Raw genomic sequence first — 15,900 nt, 5'->3', positions numbered from 1 at the left:
TTTTGACACTACTGGCTGTGATTGCATGGGTGCATCTGTACTCATTAAGCATTAGTTAAAATACATGTAGTGAATGCATACAAACTGTTACACATGTGTTTCTTTATACAAATCCATCATCGGGGACTGTTCGTGCAGATGGAATGGTAGCTAATCCCAGTGTCTATTTCCTTGGAAGTATCATCTGCATGATCAAACTCTGCATATGATGGCAGCCCTGGGCACATACAGCATCACCATTCTTTTTTCTAGTGCTGCGACTTACGAAAATTAAGTAACCTATTTTCGATTATGTGACATTTGCTGCTTCAAATTTTCGTCCTTCTGTAGTTTCGGTAAACTCATCTCAGCAATTCTGGATTAGAATACATGGGTTTTCTCTCATTTGAAGTAGACCCATATATATATATATATATATATATATATATATATATATGTATATATATATATATATATATATATATGTATATATATATATATATATATATATATATATATATATATATATATATATATATATATATATATATATATATCATACCTCCCAACTGTACCGAATTGCTCAGTTTTTACTGAGTTTTGGGGTCCAAATAATGGGGTACCATGATTCCCGAGCAGCACCCCTTAATTTCCGAATTTCCCAGCGTTTTTTATTTAGCATTTTTTTCCGCATTTTGAGCTGACGTCATCACTTGCGCAATGACATCAGCTCTGTGAAACGGCCTGCCAGCCTGTCGGATTTGAGCTCAAGGGCTCAATGTGCAGGCATTTTTGGTTGTTCCTTAGCTGTTAACAGGAACAGAACAAGCTGTAATGCTTTACTGCTGCCTACAGAGCTGAGATTTGCAAACTGCAGAGGTGTTTATGGACGGAGGAAGCCAAAGGTATTTATGGACAGAGGAAGCTGCCATTTTGTTGTATTTATGGATGGAGCTGAGATTTGAAAGCTGCAGAGGTAGGAAGCTGCTGTTTTGGTGTGTGTATGGATGGAGCTGAGATTTGCGAGCTGCAGAGGTAGGAAGCTGCCATTTTGGTATGTGTATGGATGGAGCTGAGAATGATTTGCGAGCTGCAAAGGTAGGAAGCTGCCATTTTGGTGTGTGTATGGACGGAGTTGAGATTTTCAAGCTGCAGAGGTAGGAAGGTGCCGTTTTGGTGTATATATGGACAGAGCTCAGATTTGCAAGCTGCAGAGGTAGGAAGCTGCCGTTTTAGTGTGTTTATGGATAGAGCTGAGATTTGCAAGCTGCAGAGGTAGGAAGCTGACATTTTGATGTGTGTGTGTGTGTGTGTGTGTGTGTGTGTGTGTGTGTCTGTGTGTCTTGCTTGAACCTCTAACTTTTTTAGGTTTACATGGCAGTCAGAGTGTGTGTGTGTGTGTGTCTGTGCTTTATAAAATAGGTCAAACAATATGTCTGCCTGTCTGTACAATCAATTAATATGACTATTAAAATGAGAATGATCATCTGTGGCTTTCTGCAACATTTTTTCCCAGCATTTAAATGAGTCAGTTTTGTTTAATTCAAAGTGATATCTTTTGACAATGATGCATTTTCATGCTGCTTGTACAATATTCCATATAGCATAACACTACTTATGTCAAGATGACAGTCTTGTTATAAGCTATGTCATTGATTGGGTTTAAATATTCTAAGAACATTAAAATAGGTAGTCAAACAAGTGGCCGTAATTGGTGTGTGCATCCTAGGTGAATATACCTGGTGGCTAGAGGAGGTACTCAGACCTAAAGTCTACTTACCACCACTTGTGAGAATATCCCAGATTTATGCCTCATATTTTTGTTCTGTTCCTCATAAAATCTGTGGTTTTCTGGATTTTTGTGGCAAATCAGTGGAGGGCTGAATTCACTAAATAATGACAGGCATTTGAATTTCAGACTTCATATTCTTCAGAAAATAAATGGTAACACAAAACCTTTTATTCTACCAATTTTCTAAGTTTATAAGATCAATATTAGAAATTTCTCCCTATTTTAGGGGCTATATTCCCCCATTATTGGCTTTGTCCAGTTTGTTTTGTGCTAAGAGTTTGAGAGTAGCTATGGTGAGAAGTGAGAACTGAATTCTGTATTCCCCCATTATTGGCTTTGTCCAGGTTTTTTTGTGCTAAGAGGTTGAAAGCTATGGTGAGAAGTGAGAACTGAATTCACTAAATGATAGCCATTTAAGTTTCAGTCTTCCTAAAGTTCCTGTCTTTCAGGAAACCACTGACTTGGCATAGTGGTATGTTGCTCTGACTGTAGTGCACAGGGTCCTGGGTTCAAGACTTGGCAGTGAAACGCATGGTGGTAACACAACATTTTATTCTAGCAACTTTCCAAAATTATACAAGCAATGTTTAAAATGTGTCCCTGTTTTTTGGGCTTTTATCCCCTCCCCCAAATAAAATTTGGCTTTTTCCAGATTTCTTGTGCTGCAACGTTGTGTGAAACAGTTGAGTGTTGAGTGGATTTTACAAGGAGCTGAGATTTTCAGGGGAAGAGAAGTTTAGTGTTCCTTATGCTGAGTCTGTTTGCATTGTTAAATGCATAACAGGTTAAATACTTGCTTCTGATGCAGCAGACTGTAGGTTGTTCTACTCCTACAGTATGTAGATGCATTGCTGATGCTGTACTGTGCTGTACTTTTAAAGGGGTGGGTGTAACATGTCAAGGGTGTAGCTACAGATAGAACAGAAGTGAGAAAATGTCATGCACAAGGGCATTTGTGTCTCAGTGGAAAGAGCAAAAAATATTAACCCAAATTCAGGAACAGAAAATCAGAATGATTATATTCTGTGCTGCATTATAAGAAAAAAGTGTGTGTGTGGAAGTAGACTTTTATGATGGAAATGTTCTGCATTGGGCTATTTTGTCATTGGTTCATTTTGCTTCATTGCCTACTGGAAAAATGTTCAAACAATAAATTTAAAATGTGGTCTAAGTCTAACAAGTGTGTTGTATTATTTAATAAAGTCAGAAAGGTGTATCAAAGAACACATGTATGTTTCTTGTTTTGTGTGCAAGGGGCCTATGATTTGAAAACAGCCCAAAGGTAATCTTTATCTACCACTGGCCAGATGCATTTTCTTTGGATGTTGTGTAGGTTTCAATGCTGTTTCACTGAATGTGAGTTTCAAGGGCAGAGAAGTTTTAATGCTATGTTTATTTTCATTGTGAAACAGTATTGCTTTGTTTAGCAGATGTCTATTAGTGTTTGTGTATTGTGCTATAAAATGTAAAAATAAAATCCAAATAATCAATGTAGAAAAGTAAAGAAGTATGCACATTAGTGTTTATGGTAAATGGTTCGAAATAGCCCGGTAATGAGACATTGGAATGGCTGCAGGGGGATTCTAGTGCCATATTTTCATTGTCTTTTCTTCAGTTTGTGTTTAAAAGTTGGTATCCCACAATTCCATTGGAGTGGGCGGGATTACATTATTATGTATGCTAAATTTATGATAATAATCAGCATAAAAATTTGTAGCTACTTTTCATGGGCCTTGTTCAGATTTTTGATGTTTGCAGGTTGAGAAGCATGATTTATATATATATATATATATATATATATATATATATATATATATATATATATATACATACACACACACATCTATATCTATATACACACACACACATACACACACACACACACACACACACACACACACACACACACGTTATTTACATATTATTTTACATACATATTTTGGCAACTCCATATCCCTCTTATTTCATCTTATTTACATCACGTTTACAATTTCTTCATTAGTACTACAACACAATTCTAGTACATACGTCTTCCATTCCCATTTCCTTAATTTTCATCTATCCTCCCCAGTGCTTTTTCCACAACCATTATCTTATTTCTGCTAATATATTTTCATGCCTTTTATTTTGTTATACAATAGTTCCTCACACCTTTTATAGCGTCTGATAAATCACTCCATTGATATACAAGAAAAATATCCTGCATAACTTTGTTCTTATCACTCATTTTCTCACTACATTAAATTTTTAATTTGCATAACCTTGCTATATTTACATATTCCTTTCTTTCCATTATTTCTTTTCCTTTTTAATTATTTCCATAACTCTTCATACCTCTCATATAACAAGTTCTGACAATTTTATGCCTCCTGTTTTTCGCACAATTAATAAGTCAAACCAGATGCACTGAAGCATAAAAATAGGACTGCCCTTCTCCCCAGATTGTCTGCATCTTCTTTTTTCACAATAAAAAAAATCAGGCCTTTGTCTGCCCCCTCCCCCAGTATCTCATACTCACCCTCTTTCCATTAAAATGCATTACATTTGAACATACTGCATCCTTCCTGCTCTCATATTTAAAGTTACTAACTCTTCCCTCCCAGCAGTCCACATACGTTTTTGTCAAATACTCATTTTATATCATGCACTTCTTTACAAATATTTAAGAAAAAAGATTCTATCCCAACAATGTCAGTGTCAGCAGTTCTGAATTGTACTTGTATTTTCTTTTTAAGCTCAGTCCAAAATTCAAAAAAATATAGTCCTTCCAGGGTGCAGTCTCTCCTTTCCTTCCAAGGTGTAGTCTCTTTCTTTCCTACCTCAGACATGAAATTTTCTAATAACCTAAATGTTTCAAAAGTCACTTCACAGACGTCCTCTGTCCCCATACGTAGTAACACTCACGTCTTTTATAGTAAATTCTACAACCAAAATTACATTGTCCAAAACTTTACATCTGTTGAAACAAAATTCATTATTTGTTTTAATTCTTACCATGGGCTTCCCAGCTCTGGTGTGCACACTTACAGCCTGTTGCTGCATATTTATACTTCTTTCTGTTACCCTACCTGCTTGTCTTTCATTTCTCACAGTAACAAAAGATTTTTTTCATACCATGTTACCCTTGTCTCCCTTAAAACTAGTTACTCCACCAGCTGAACATGCACCAATGTTTTCTGTTTCTTTATCACCAAAATCCACTTTTTATTCTGTTGAAACTGTAATTTCTTCTGCATTCAAATCCATAACATGATCACCTACCTCACTCCAGCTTTCTTCTGCTCCAATTTCAGTAATTCCTGTGTTGGCAATTTACCGCCTTCTAACTCTGTTACAATAACTTCCTCATTTCCAATAGTTTCCATCACCTCTTGATGTACTTCCATGTCTCATGGCATCCTACATCTTGGATTTCTCACAAACTAACAGCAGCAGATCTCTGCTACCATCTAGTGTTTATGTTGCAAAACAAGATTAAAGAATAGGAAGAGTTCACCAATGTCCTGGACAAATTTCCCTTAGTCAGGATGAATGTCATCTCTAGTCTCCCATGAAAAGAGGACACAGAGCTAGTGGGACTAAGCTGGTCAACAAAACAGCAAAATAAATAAATAAATAAATAAATAAATAAATAAATAAATAAATAAAATAAAATAAACATCACTTCCCTAGTTTATTTATTTATTTTTGGCACGCATCTGTAAACACCTCACAGGCGTGTGTGTCAAGTAGGATTTGTTATCGAATCAAATAATACTTCTCTCCTTTGATTTTCTGACATGCATCTGTAAACTGTAATGTAGGCACAGGGGACTTTGAAGTGTGGCAGACATGAAGAAAGTTTGCATTACAAACCAGGAACATATTCAACTTAGCATCAACTTTATCCAGAAAAAGGGGAAATAATTGTAATATGCACAGTACCACAGGTAGGGTTGCCATCTTTTCAAATGTCCGAAGTGGAATATTATTTGTAAGAACATGAGATTTTGCAGGAGAAAACATACCTGTGGCCAACCAGGAACACATTCAGCTTAGCATCAACTTTATCCAGAAAAAGGGGAAATAATTATAATATGCACAGTACCACAGGTAGGGTTGCCATCATTTCAAATGCCCAAAGTGGAATATTTTTTGTAAAAACATGAGATTTTGCAGGACAAAACATACCTGTGGCCAGTGCAAAGGACATAACTTTACTTTTTTACAAAAATAAATGTTTATTCTTGTAGCATTTTGGTTGCTTTATGCTATTTTGTACAACATTTAGGCATTTCAGATACCAAATAACTGTGTTATGCTACCATTAAAGAAAAGTTAGGAAATATTTTTTATTTTAAAATCTCAGGACTTTTGCCATTTTGTAGTGTTTTTTTTTACAGGACACAGCTGCCCAAAGAGGGACTGTATTTTGCAAAGAAGGACAGGTGGTAACCCTAACTACAGGAACTGTTTATCACTCAGGTAAACACCAGTATAGATTTACAGTGCAGACCTCCAAAATTACACTGGCTCACCTCCATGCAGCTGACTAATCTGCTAATTTCACTGGAGACAGACACAAAGCATAGAAGTAAACTCAGCACTTAAACATTTTGATCACCTGCACTAGCTTGTTTTGGGAGGAATATTGGGCAGCCAAGATGGTGTAGCAGTTAGCATTGCCACCTCACAGCAAGAGGTTCGAGTCTCAGCTGGGGTGCCTTCTGTGCAGAGTCTGCATGTCCTCCCTGTGGTTGCATGGGTTTCCTCAAGGTGCTCCGCTTTCCTCCTACATTACAAAGACATGCAGTAGTTTGGACACTCTAAACTGGCTGTAGGTGTGAACGTGTGTGTGAATGAGTGGCATGGATGAACTACTGCAGCAGGGCTTGCCACCTGGTGGTGTAAACCTTGGCTGGAGATGATTGTCACTGTTGAAGGGACACCCTGATCCCATGAGCAAAATGGGAAAAATGGGTTGAGGATAGATGGATGGACCACTGTTGAAGTGACATCCTGATCCCATGAGCAAAATGGGAAAAAGGGGTTGAGGATGGATGGATGACTCAGAAACTTGCAATAAAACTAAAATGAATGGAATCTCTGGAATGAAAGCCACCCCACTCAGCCAAGTGCATGAGCCAGGGGAAGGGAGTCTTGGAGAGTGACTAAGATTCCGGATTTTGACAGGTATGCCAGCCAAGTACACAATCCCTTTCTCATCTTGTAGTAAACTATCCTTGGAGAAGCAGAGAAGCCAGATAGGGAGATAAACCTTTGTTAATTATGATTTTTTTGTTAAATTGTGGGGACTATGATTCAGGGTCTTGCAGTCATTTTATGTCTCAGGAGTGCAGACATACCTGTTCTTTTTTATGTCCCTGCTGCCTACTACCCATGAGTCTTTCTTATTATTTATAGACGCATTTATCCCACGACAAAAGCTAATTTCATCCCACCCTTTTCCTCTGAGGTAAGAGATGATCTCAAAAGCCATCACTTAGGCATCCATCAGATGTTTCTGCTTAAGTGCCTAACTCTACTTCCTATTAACTTATATGAGCCTCTTCAACCATAGAGGTCACCTACTTCTTCCTCTAACATATGAATGCTTCCATACACATGCCTACCATGGCTATCATTACTGGCTTTGGACATTCCCTCAAGTCTATGGTTATTGTAATATTTATGCCTCCACATGCATAGAAACAGATGCCTGAGAAACTACCAAGCTGCTGCAAGCTGCTCATTTCCCCTGCCTGGCTTTTACAGTACCCCATTTGCTAATCAAACTGGCTCATCTGTGTCACAATCAGGGCTTCATCCCTATGTGCCACAAAATCAGCCAAAATTTTGTTTACCAGCACTATGTTTTGGCTGTGGACCCAGATTTAGGATCTATGTGAAAAAATAAAGAAAGGCATTAGGTGGGAACAAGCATTGAGAGACTACCAATAAAATGAGCACATCTACCGATGATAACCCTCACTGTTTTGTTGAAAAATTAAACAGGTCAAACTGCATGCTCATGCATCATTTTATAGTGATACTGCTGTAGAAAGGTGCAGTTTTTGAAGAAATGGAAGTATGCAGCTGAGATGCTGACTGGTTGTGATCTTCACTGTTTTTTCCCAAAATCAAGCATATAGTAAGCTACTCACCTATACATTGTTTTAGAAATAGTTTAAGAAGTACACATCTGTGATGAGACATTAACTGCTGGTGATGACTACTTTGTGACAAATTCAAATATATAGAAAACTGCTTCTGCATGAGGTAGAAAAGTACATTTCCTAAATGATTAGAAATATATATCAATAATGAAAACTTTACTGCCGGTGATCTTCACTGTTTTGTTACTAAACTGAACATATGACAAAATGTGATACAGAGGGAAGCAGATTGTAAGAAAATACACTACAGTTGCTGGGTCTTGATGTGGAAAAATAATTGATAAGAATCAGCTGGGATTTCATGAGTAAGGCAATGGAAACATCTGCATTCCCTGACAGAATAATAGGGTTAATTTTTAAATATATGAAGGGTCAAAGGCAATAATTAAGGAGGGAGAGTTCCTCTCCAACAAGACGTGCTTGAACACAGGAACCAGGCACGGTTGTTCTTTTTCTGTTTTGTTGTTTACATTATATTTCGAACCACTGGCAAAGAAAATAAGTAACTTACAAATTCAAGAAAATAACTGGTATGGTAATCAAGAAAAGTTTTACATGCAGGTTAGTTTTATCAAACAGAGAGGGGAAGTTGTGGATGATTGATAAAAAATGAAAGAATTTATTTGGGAGGGTGAGAGGGCAAGACTTAAGTGGGATAAGATGATCTTCTCCATAGAAGAAGGTTGTTCAGGATTTTATGATTTGAAGGGATACTTTAGAGGTATGCAGCTAAGAGTCGTATACCTAACTCAAGAGGAGAGTTATAAACCAAAGTGAAAAGAGATGATGAAATGGGGGAAGTTGGGAAATAAGGAGAGAGTAGGATTTTGTATGGAGATCCTTAAGGAAATTAACAACAACCAAATAGGATATTATATTCATAAATTTGCAAAAAATATTCTAAGAACTGAATAATGGGAATGGAGAAAGTTGATTTGTCAATAGGAGTGACTGCAAGTATGGGTACATAAAATTAGTAACAGGGAGGCTGGAATCATACCATTTAACCTATTCAAGCAAGTAATCTGGATAAAGCCGCAATTAATGGGGGTACAAAAGCCCAAAAATAGAGACACTTTTTAGATAATGCTCTTATAAATTTAGAAAGTTGACAGAATGACAAGTTTTGCATTAACACAAATTTTCTGAAGGATATGAAGTCTGAAGCTCAAATGTGTGCCATTATTTTCTGACTTCAATCCTCAATGATTTGCTAGAAGACCACAATTTTATGAGAAAAAGACAAAAAAAATCCAAACATATGAGGCAAAATCTGGACTTTCTGTGAAAATCTTGACAGTTGAGAGGAATGGCTGGAATCAACAGCCAAGGAACCAATGTACTGTAAGCAAATACGTAACTAGGGAGGGAAAGGTAACAACGTAACTAGGGAGGGAAAGGTAGCAACATAACTAGGGAGGGAAAGGTAACAATGTAACTAGGGAAGTAAAGGTAACAACATAACTAGTGAGGGAAAGGTAACAACACAACTAGCGAGTGAAAGGTAACAACATAACTAGGGAAGGAAAGGTAACAACGCAACTAGGGAGGGAAAAGTAACAACGTAACTAGGGAGGGAAAGGTAACAACGTAACTAGGGAGGGAAAGGTAACAATGTAACTAGGGAGGGAAAGGTAACAGCGTAATTAGGGAGGGAAAGGTAACAACGTAACTAGGGAGGGAAAGGCAACAAGCTGAGATGAAGACAAGCAGAAGTTTGGACTGCAGGTTAGAGACTGCCTTCCTTACCGGGTATTGATATCAGAGTATAAGCAAAGAAAGAGGATAGAATGAATGGAGTTCCTCCAAAGGAAATCAATGTTGGTGGGTTGTGCTGGAAGTGATTCCCATTTTGGGGGGATTTCCCCCCTTCTTCGAGCTGGTGTGACATTGAAGTTGGTATATATAAGTCTGGGTTGCGTTTGGGCTTGTCCCCTGTAAAAACACAAAAGAAGTGTTTTTCTGCAAGATATTTTCGGTGAATGCAGTTTGGGGATTCAGTGCATTCGTTTTTGTCTACTCATAGTGGAAGTGATCTAATCATATTTCTGTGAAAAGAAGAAAAAACACTGACACAACTGATTAAAAACACATTTCATCATACACTAAATATACCCTCAAAAGCTTTTTGCCATCCACACCCCACTTACTTAAATATACTAACTCCACATTCATACAACAGCGGACAAGTGAAAGCTCTTCACACACCGAATCACTTCTGCTACACAAGCAAAAGGTTCTAGAGATGGAGGTACAATGTAACAGTGGACATTAGCCTTCTTAGACAACATTAACAAATTGAGGTTTGATAAAAACAACTTTTTAACCATAGATGTTAAAGACTTATATACATCAATTCCACATTTGGATGGAAATGAATAGGGTAAGCCTCATGATGAAGTCTAGGGATGCCCCACCACAAGAAATTCAATTAGTGGAACTCTTATTGGATATAATTTTAACTAACAATTTCTTTGTATTCAATGGTGAGTTCTACTTGCAAAATTGTGGAGTGGCTATGGGCTCACCCTGTGGAGGTAGTTTTGCCAATTTAGTTATGGCATTTTGGAAAAACAAAACATCCACTACACAGGGTGAGCATAGCATTTTATACCAGATTCTTGGACAATATTTTCGTCCTCTTCAAGGGAGATGAACAACAGGCACAAGAATTCATTAGGTATTTAAACTCAACTACTAAATTCTTAAGGTTTATATCTAGTTTTAGCACAAATTCCATTGACTATTTGGATTGTAAACTCGTCAAAGACATTATAAATGAGAGATACGTATCTAGAATACACAGAAAGGAAACGTACTCTAACTCATTTTTGCATTTTACTAGTAATCATCCTTACCACCAGAAGCGCTCAATAGTGAAAGGACAACTTATTAGAGCAGCTAGGATGACTACTTTAGACTCAGATTTTAATGACGAGTGTCTATTGTTAAGCAATATGTTTATACAACGAGCTAACCCTTACAGCTGATACAATCTTTGGTAACAGAAGTGAGACTTAACAGACAGTTAGGTGTAGTTAAACCTTTACTTAACAGTAATTTTGCAAACACAATAAATGTTGAGGTAACGAACTTGATAGAGGGCAGCACTATTAGTAACCGCTCATTGACAGCAGAAGTAACAAATGGGGAGACAACTAAAGAATTTCAAACTAGTTTCATAACTACTTTCAGTAATGACAGTCAAATGGTCAGATTTATATTGAACAAAAATTGGGAATTAATCTTACTTGATAGATCTTTGACCATTAAACTTGGACAAGTGCCAAACCTTGTCTTTAGGAAAGGAGCAAACCTGAAAACTTTGCTCAAAAGAAAGAGTATGGGACCCCTGTCAAGGCGAGTAGGAATGACTACATGCGGTAACTGCAGAACGTGCAGACACATTGAGATAGGGGAGAGTTGTGTTGTTAATGGTAGGGCTTTCAAGTTGAGGTCTAAATACAACTGTAACTCTAAGCTTGTGGTTTATGTGGCTAGGTGCCAAGCATGCTCGGCCTTCTACATCGGTAAAACCGAACGTAAGCTAAAAGATAGAGTATACGAGCACACATATGCTATAGAAAAGAAAAAAGATGATAATCCATTAGCAAGACACCTTATTGAATACAGTAACCACAAGTTTCTTTTCAAAGTTATAGACCATGTGAACTTTGATGTGAGAGGTGGACCATTTAACTTGATGCTCGAAGAACGTGAGCTGTTATGGCACGTGAGACTAAATGCATTTCTAAGTCCTGGCCTGAATGATGCCTGCAATATTGCTTGCCTGTTAAAGTTAAAAAGTCTAAATAGATGAAGCAGGAACTTTGTAACTTACAACAATCTGTTTTTGATTATGTTTATTTAGTAGTTTGGCGATTTATAACTAGAAGTATTTTTGTAGGCAAGCCTTTAATAGTTTTTTATAAACATTAAACCTCTTATAAACCTTAAATATTTGTACTCTAAAAAATGGCCTTGACCAATGGTCAATTTCTGACTTCTTGAGATAGTCGCTTGTTAGCATTTTTTAAGTACAATTTGAATAAACGTATTGGTTATTAATGTATTTTGAACACTTTTACTTGTATTGTAAAATTGAGTTAACTGACAGCATAGAACCAATCCTATCTGAGTTGTTGGTTGACAATTTCTGACTTCTTAGGATTGTTATTCAACCAGTATTGCCATAAGTTTAACTTGTTTAACTGTAACGCTAATTGATTTATTCGTTATTATTAAGCAGTCAATATTGACTGCTAAGCATAGTTAATCTGCTTATCTTAGATTAGGTTTTATCAGTCTGTTGAACGTTGTACCAGCGTGCACAATGTGTTTTATTACTGCTTTTTATATGTAATATCACTTTAAATATGAGCAGGCTCTAGAACAGCAGCACCAGCTGATGCTGATCACATGACAACAGTAAGTTGTTTTAAGTGGTATGTGTATTTCACAAAACTGTTTTGAATCTGAAGAAGTTGACACATTTGTGCCAAAGAAAAGCGCTTCATTCGATAAGAATAAATTTGTATTTTATTTACAAGTTCCTTGGCTTACAGTTATTAGTCGGATTTTGTGGATTATCATTTTGTTTTTTGGTTTGTCTCATGACATTAGCAAGGTAAAAATGCTGATTAACACTTGTTTGCAATGTAATTCTTATGATCCAAAACCACAGCAGCAGTAATTTTCTATAGCTTTACACATTTTTTTTATCAAATGTGAGTTAAAACAATCCATAGTTGGAGAGTAGAAGGAATACAAATGACACTTGTAAAGATACTATGCATTTTACAGCACTGTAGCTGTGAGTAGAGAAACAGAAACAAATCTGGGTTGGATTGCACAGCAGTTAAGAGTTAAACTCATTTCCTTCTACACAGCATTTAGTAAGGATTATTTTTTACTGCTTGAGGCTTCATAACTTTGATGGAAATATAATGTAAAATTAAATAAACAAAGACTACTATGAAAAATGCAAGCCAGAATACTGAATCTGTTTTTAGAAACGGTGTTGGACCAAATGAATGGTTTAGTTGATGCCATTAAAGATGCCAAAAGAACGGTAATTAAAATGCAGTGTTGGCACCTGTTCCCTATTGATCCTTGGTCCTTCCCCTATTTGTCTTATACAGTCAAAGAAGGGGGCTGTCAATAAATTGTTTGCTGATTTTTTTTTTAATTATACAACAGAATAGTGATCTGGAAGGGGGGTCTCCATTAACTTGCAGCACAATATGCAGTGATGACTCATTCTTGTCACACCACAATCCTATATGAGTGACTACTGATAAAAGAGCAAGCTGACAATTGCAGAATCACCTTGTACTCTGCAATACAGGATGCCCATATATGGCAGTCCTTCATACCCTTCCCCAGAGGAAGAAGAACCAGTGTCAGCTACTCTATCCTCCTTTTTCAGAGCCTCTAGTGTCTAAGTTGCTAGTTGATCTCAGATCAGCAGGATATGGTCAACTCTTAACTGCACAAGTTTAACAGTTAGCTTAGAGAAATGAAACTATGAGTTGTTAACCTGCTGCTTCCTGTAGTCTAAAGTTTAATTCTCTTAGCCTACTCCAACACTCTGAGAAAGTCACTTAATCAGACAGTGCTCTGGGGCATGTGGGAAATTGGGCTAGGCTCCTCAATGATCTCCTTGACAGCATGTTTAGTAACTAGATAGGAACATGAAAGAAACCCATCTTCATCATCATCATCATAAACCCCCCTTTTTTCCATTTTCCAAATGGGGTCAGTATGTCATGTCAATTGTTGCCATCTCTCTTAATTCAATGGCACTTTCCTACCTTCTTCGACAGTCATACCTGACTATGGCAGGTCTTCTGTCACACAATCCATCTATCTCTTTGCTGGATGCCCTTGTTTATTCTTGCCTTCTTCCTGTCTGTCCCAGATTGTCTCCTGCTTTTCTGCACATGTGCCCAAACCATCATAATCTGTTCTTTTTGATTTTCTCTGCAAGTTACTTTTTACATTCTCTGATGTTCTCATTGTTCTCATTTCTTCATCTGTCTCACAATGTGCATCCTACCATCAATGATATGCACTTCATCTCCATCACCTCTAGCTTCCTCAACTGCTCTGCCTTTACTGCCCAGGTTTCTATACCACACAGTAGTACTAGTCACACCATGATTTTGCGTACCTTATGTTTCAGCTTCTTTGGCATTCTTCTGCCATACACTACCCAGACACTCTGTACAAGTTGGCTGCAGTCCCACTGATTCTAGCTTGACGTCCTCATTCAGACTTCCTTTCTAATTAACCATCCCTCCCGGATACTTGAAGCTGTTAACCTGTTCCACTACTTTCTCTTCTAGCTAAGTTCTCATCTTCTTCTGATGTCCACCCATTTAATGCTATTACAACTGCCTTATCTGTACTCGGTTTCACCCCATGTGTCTTCAGTTTTGCATTCCATTCCTTTATCCTTTGTTGAAGTTCTTGATCAGAGTATACCACATTGTTTGCATACTGCAAATCTGTTGATCTGTCACCTCTGACCCATTTGTTAATGTAGTCCATCAACAGTATAAACAGCAGAGGGCTCTAAGCTGAACTCTGATGCACACCCACTACCACTGGAACCCCTCTGTGACACCAAACACTGTTTGTACTTGAGGCATTAGTTCCTTGTACACAGCCTGCACTAATTCTACCAATGTTTCTGGGACTTCAAACCACCTCAGGAATGCTCAAATAAACTTTCTTGGGTCATTATTTGTTTATCAATCACCCTTTCCAGAATTTTCATTCAGTGCAACAGGAGCTTGATACTTCTGTATTGTCCACAATTTTTGATGTATCCTTTATTAATATATATTTGCATGCAATAATGTATAAAGGCAGGGTTCTCTAAGGCAAATTGGGGGGGGGGGGCAAAGATGGTGCTTCTCTAGCTGAAAACATTATGCTGAATATGCGCCTTTAACTTTACGATGGGCTCCAAGCTTAACTGAAATGTACTACTGGACTTGGTTTAGTTACTTTCTTTTACTCCCCAGTATTTCACCAGTCTGTCAGCATATTTCTTTTGTTTACATGGTTTCTGCCAGCTGTGTTTTTTTCCCTAAGACTGCTTAATGCTCATTTAGTTTAATTTCATAATTACTTGGTCATTGTCTGTATAAATTTAATCTAACTCTTTAAAATGTATTTATGGTTTTATTGTTCTTGCATAATATCTTAGAATATGAATATTGCCTGATCCAGTAATAACCTTTTGTGTCCATGTACATTTAAAAAAATGAAGTTTGAAATGCAGTGTTATTCTTAATTGCTTCTTTAAGGAGAGATCACAGTATCACTTACATAATAACAATAAGAATATGATACAAGAAACAAAGTTAATGAAGTGAAAGGGATGTGTGTGATTACATAAATACAGACATTAGTGAAACAACTGTAAAATATGTTTCAAATAGAAATGTGCTTGTGACTGCCTATTAAGTTTGTACATATTTCTGCATTCTTTACTTAACCACGTTGGAGTGTTGAGGTTCTAATGTCTGCATCTAAATAGCAGACCTGCTAGTTTCACCACATAATTACCTTGTGACTCAGTATAATGTACTTCATGTTTTTCATTTACTGCTCTGCATTAAAATGAATAAGGGAGATTACACGTACAAGTTGTCAGAACTTAGAGCTTTCAGTGAGCCATGTTTGTAGAAGTCCAGCGCATATGCATTAAGTGGCATTTTTCTTCCTTGGATATCTTCTGTTTCATGGTCAAAAGCTGGGATCTTTAAGGTCTTGGCGTCTACTGTTTGCAATCCAATCTGAAACAAGGCAAATGACTTTTATGAATCAACATAACTTTTTTTATTAACATAAACCATATTTGCTGAACAATATGATAACTTGCCACACAAAAGTTTCACAGCTATATTCTCAAAATAGACAACATAATATGAAATTTACAGTGCTTGAATAAAAGTTACTCAT

General features: G+C 37.0%; 1 protein-coding gene across 1 annotated transcript in view; it reads right to left on the bottom strand.

Moving 5' to 3' along the window:
- LOC122794924 (probable ATP-dependent RNA helicase DDX60) overlaps positions 1-15,900 on the bottom strand; it is a 3,096,781-nt gene that overhangs the window by 328,769 nt on the left and 2,752,112 nt on the right. The window contains exon 36 of the mRNA XM_044063517.1: positions 15,583-15,734. Within this exon, the coding sequence (XP_043919452.1) occupies positions 15,583-15,734 (152 nt within the window). The remainder of the gene's footprint in view (positions 1-15,582; positions 15,735-15,900) is intronic.

The sequence above is a fragment of the Protopterus annectens genome, chromosome 2.part1 (assembly GCF_019279795.1).
Source record: "Protopterus annectens isolate FY-2018-M chromosome 2.part1, PAN1.0, whole genome shotgun sequence".
NCBI lineage: Eukaryota > Metazoa > Chordata > Ceratodontiformes > Protopteridae > Protopterus > Protopterus annectens.
The sequence above is the reverse complement of the archived record's forward strand: the minus strand, read 5'-3'. Positions and strand labels throughout refer to the sequence as shown.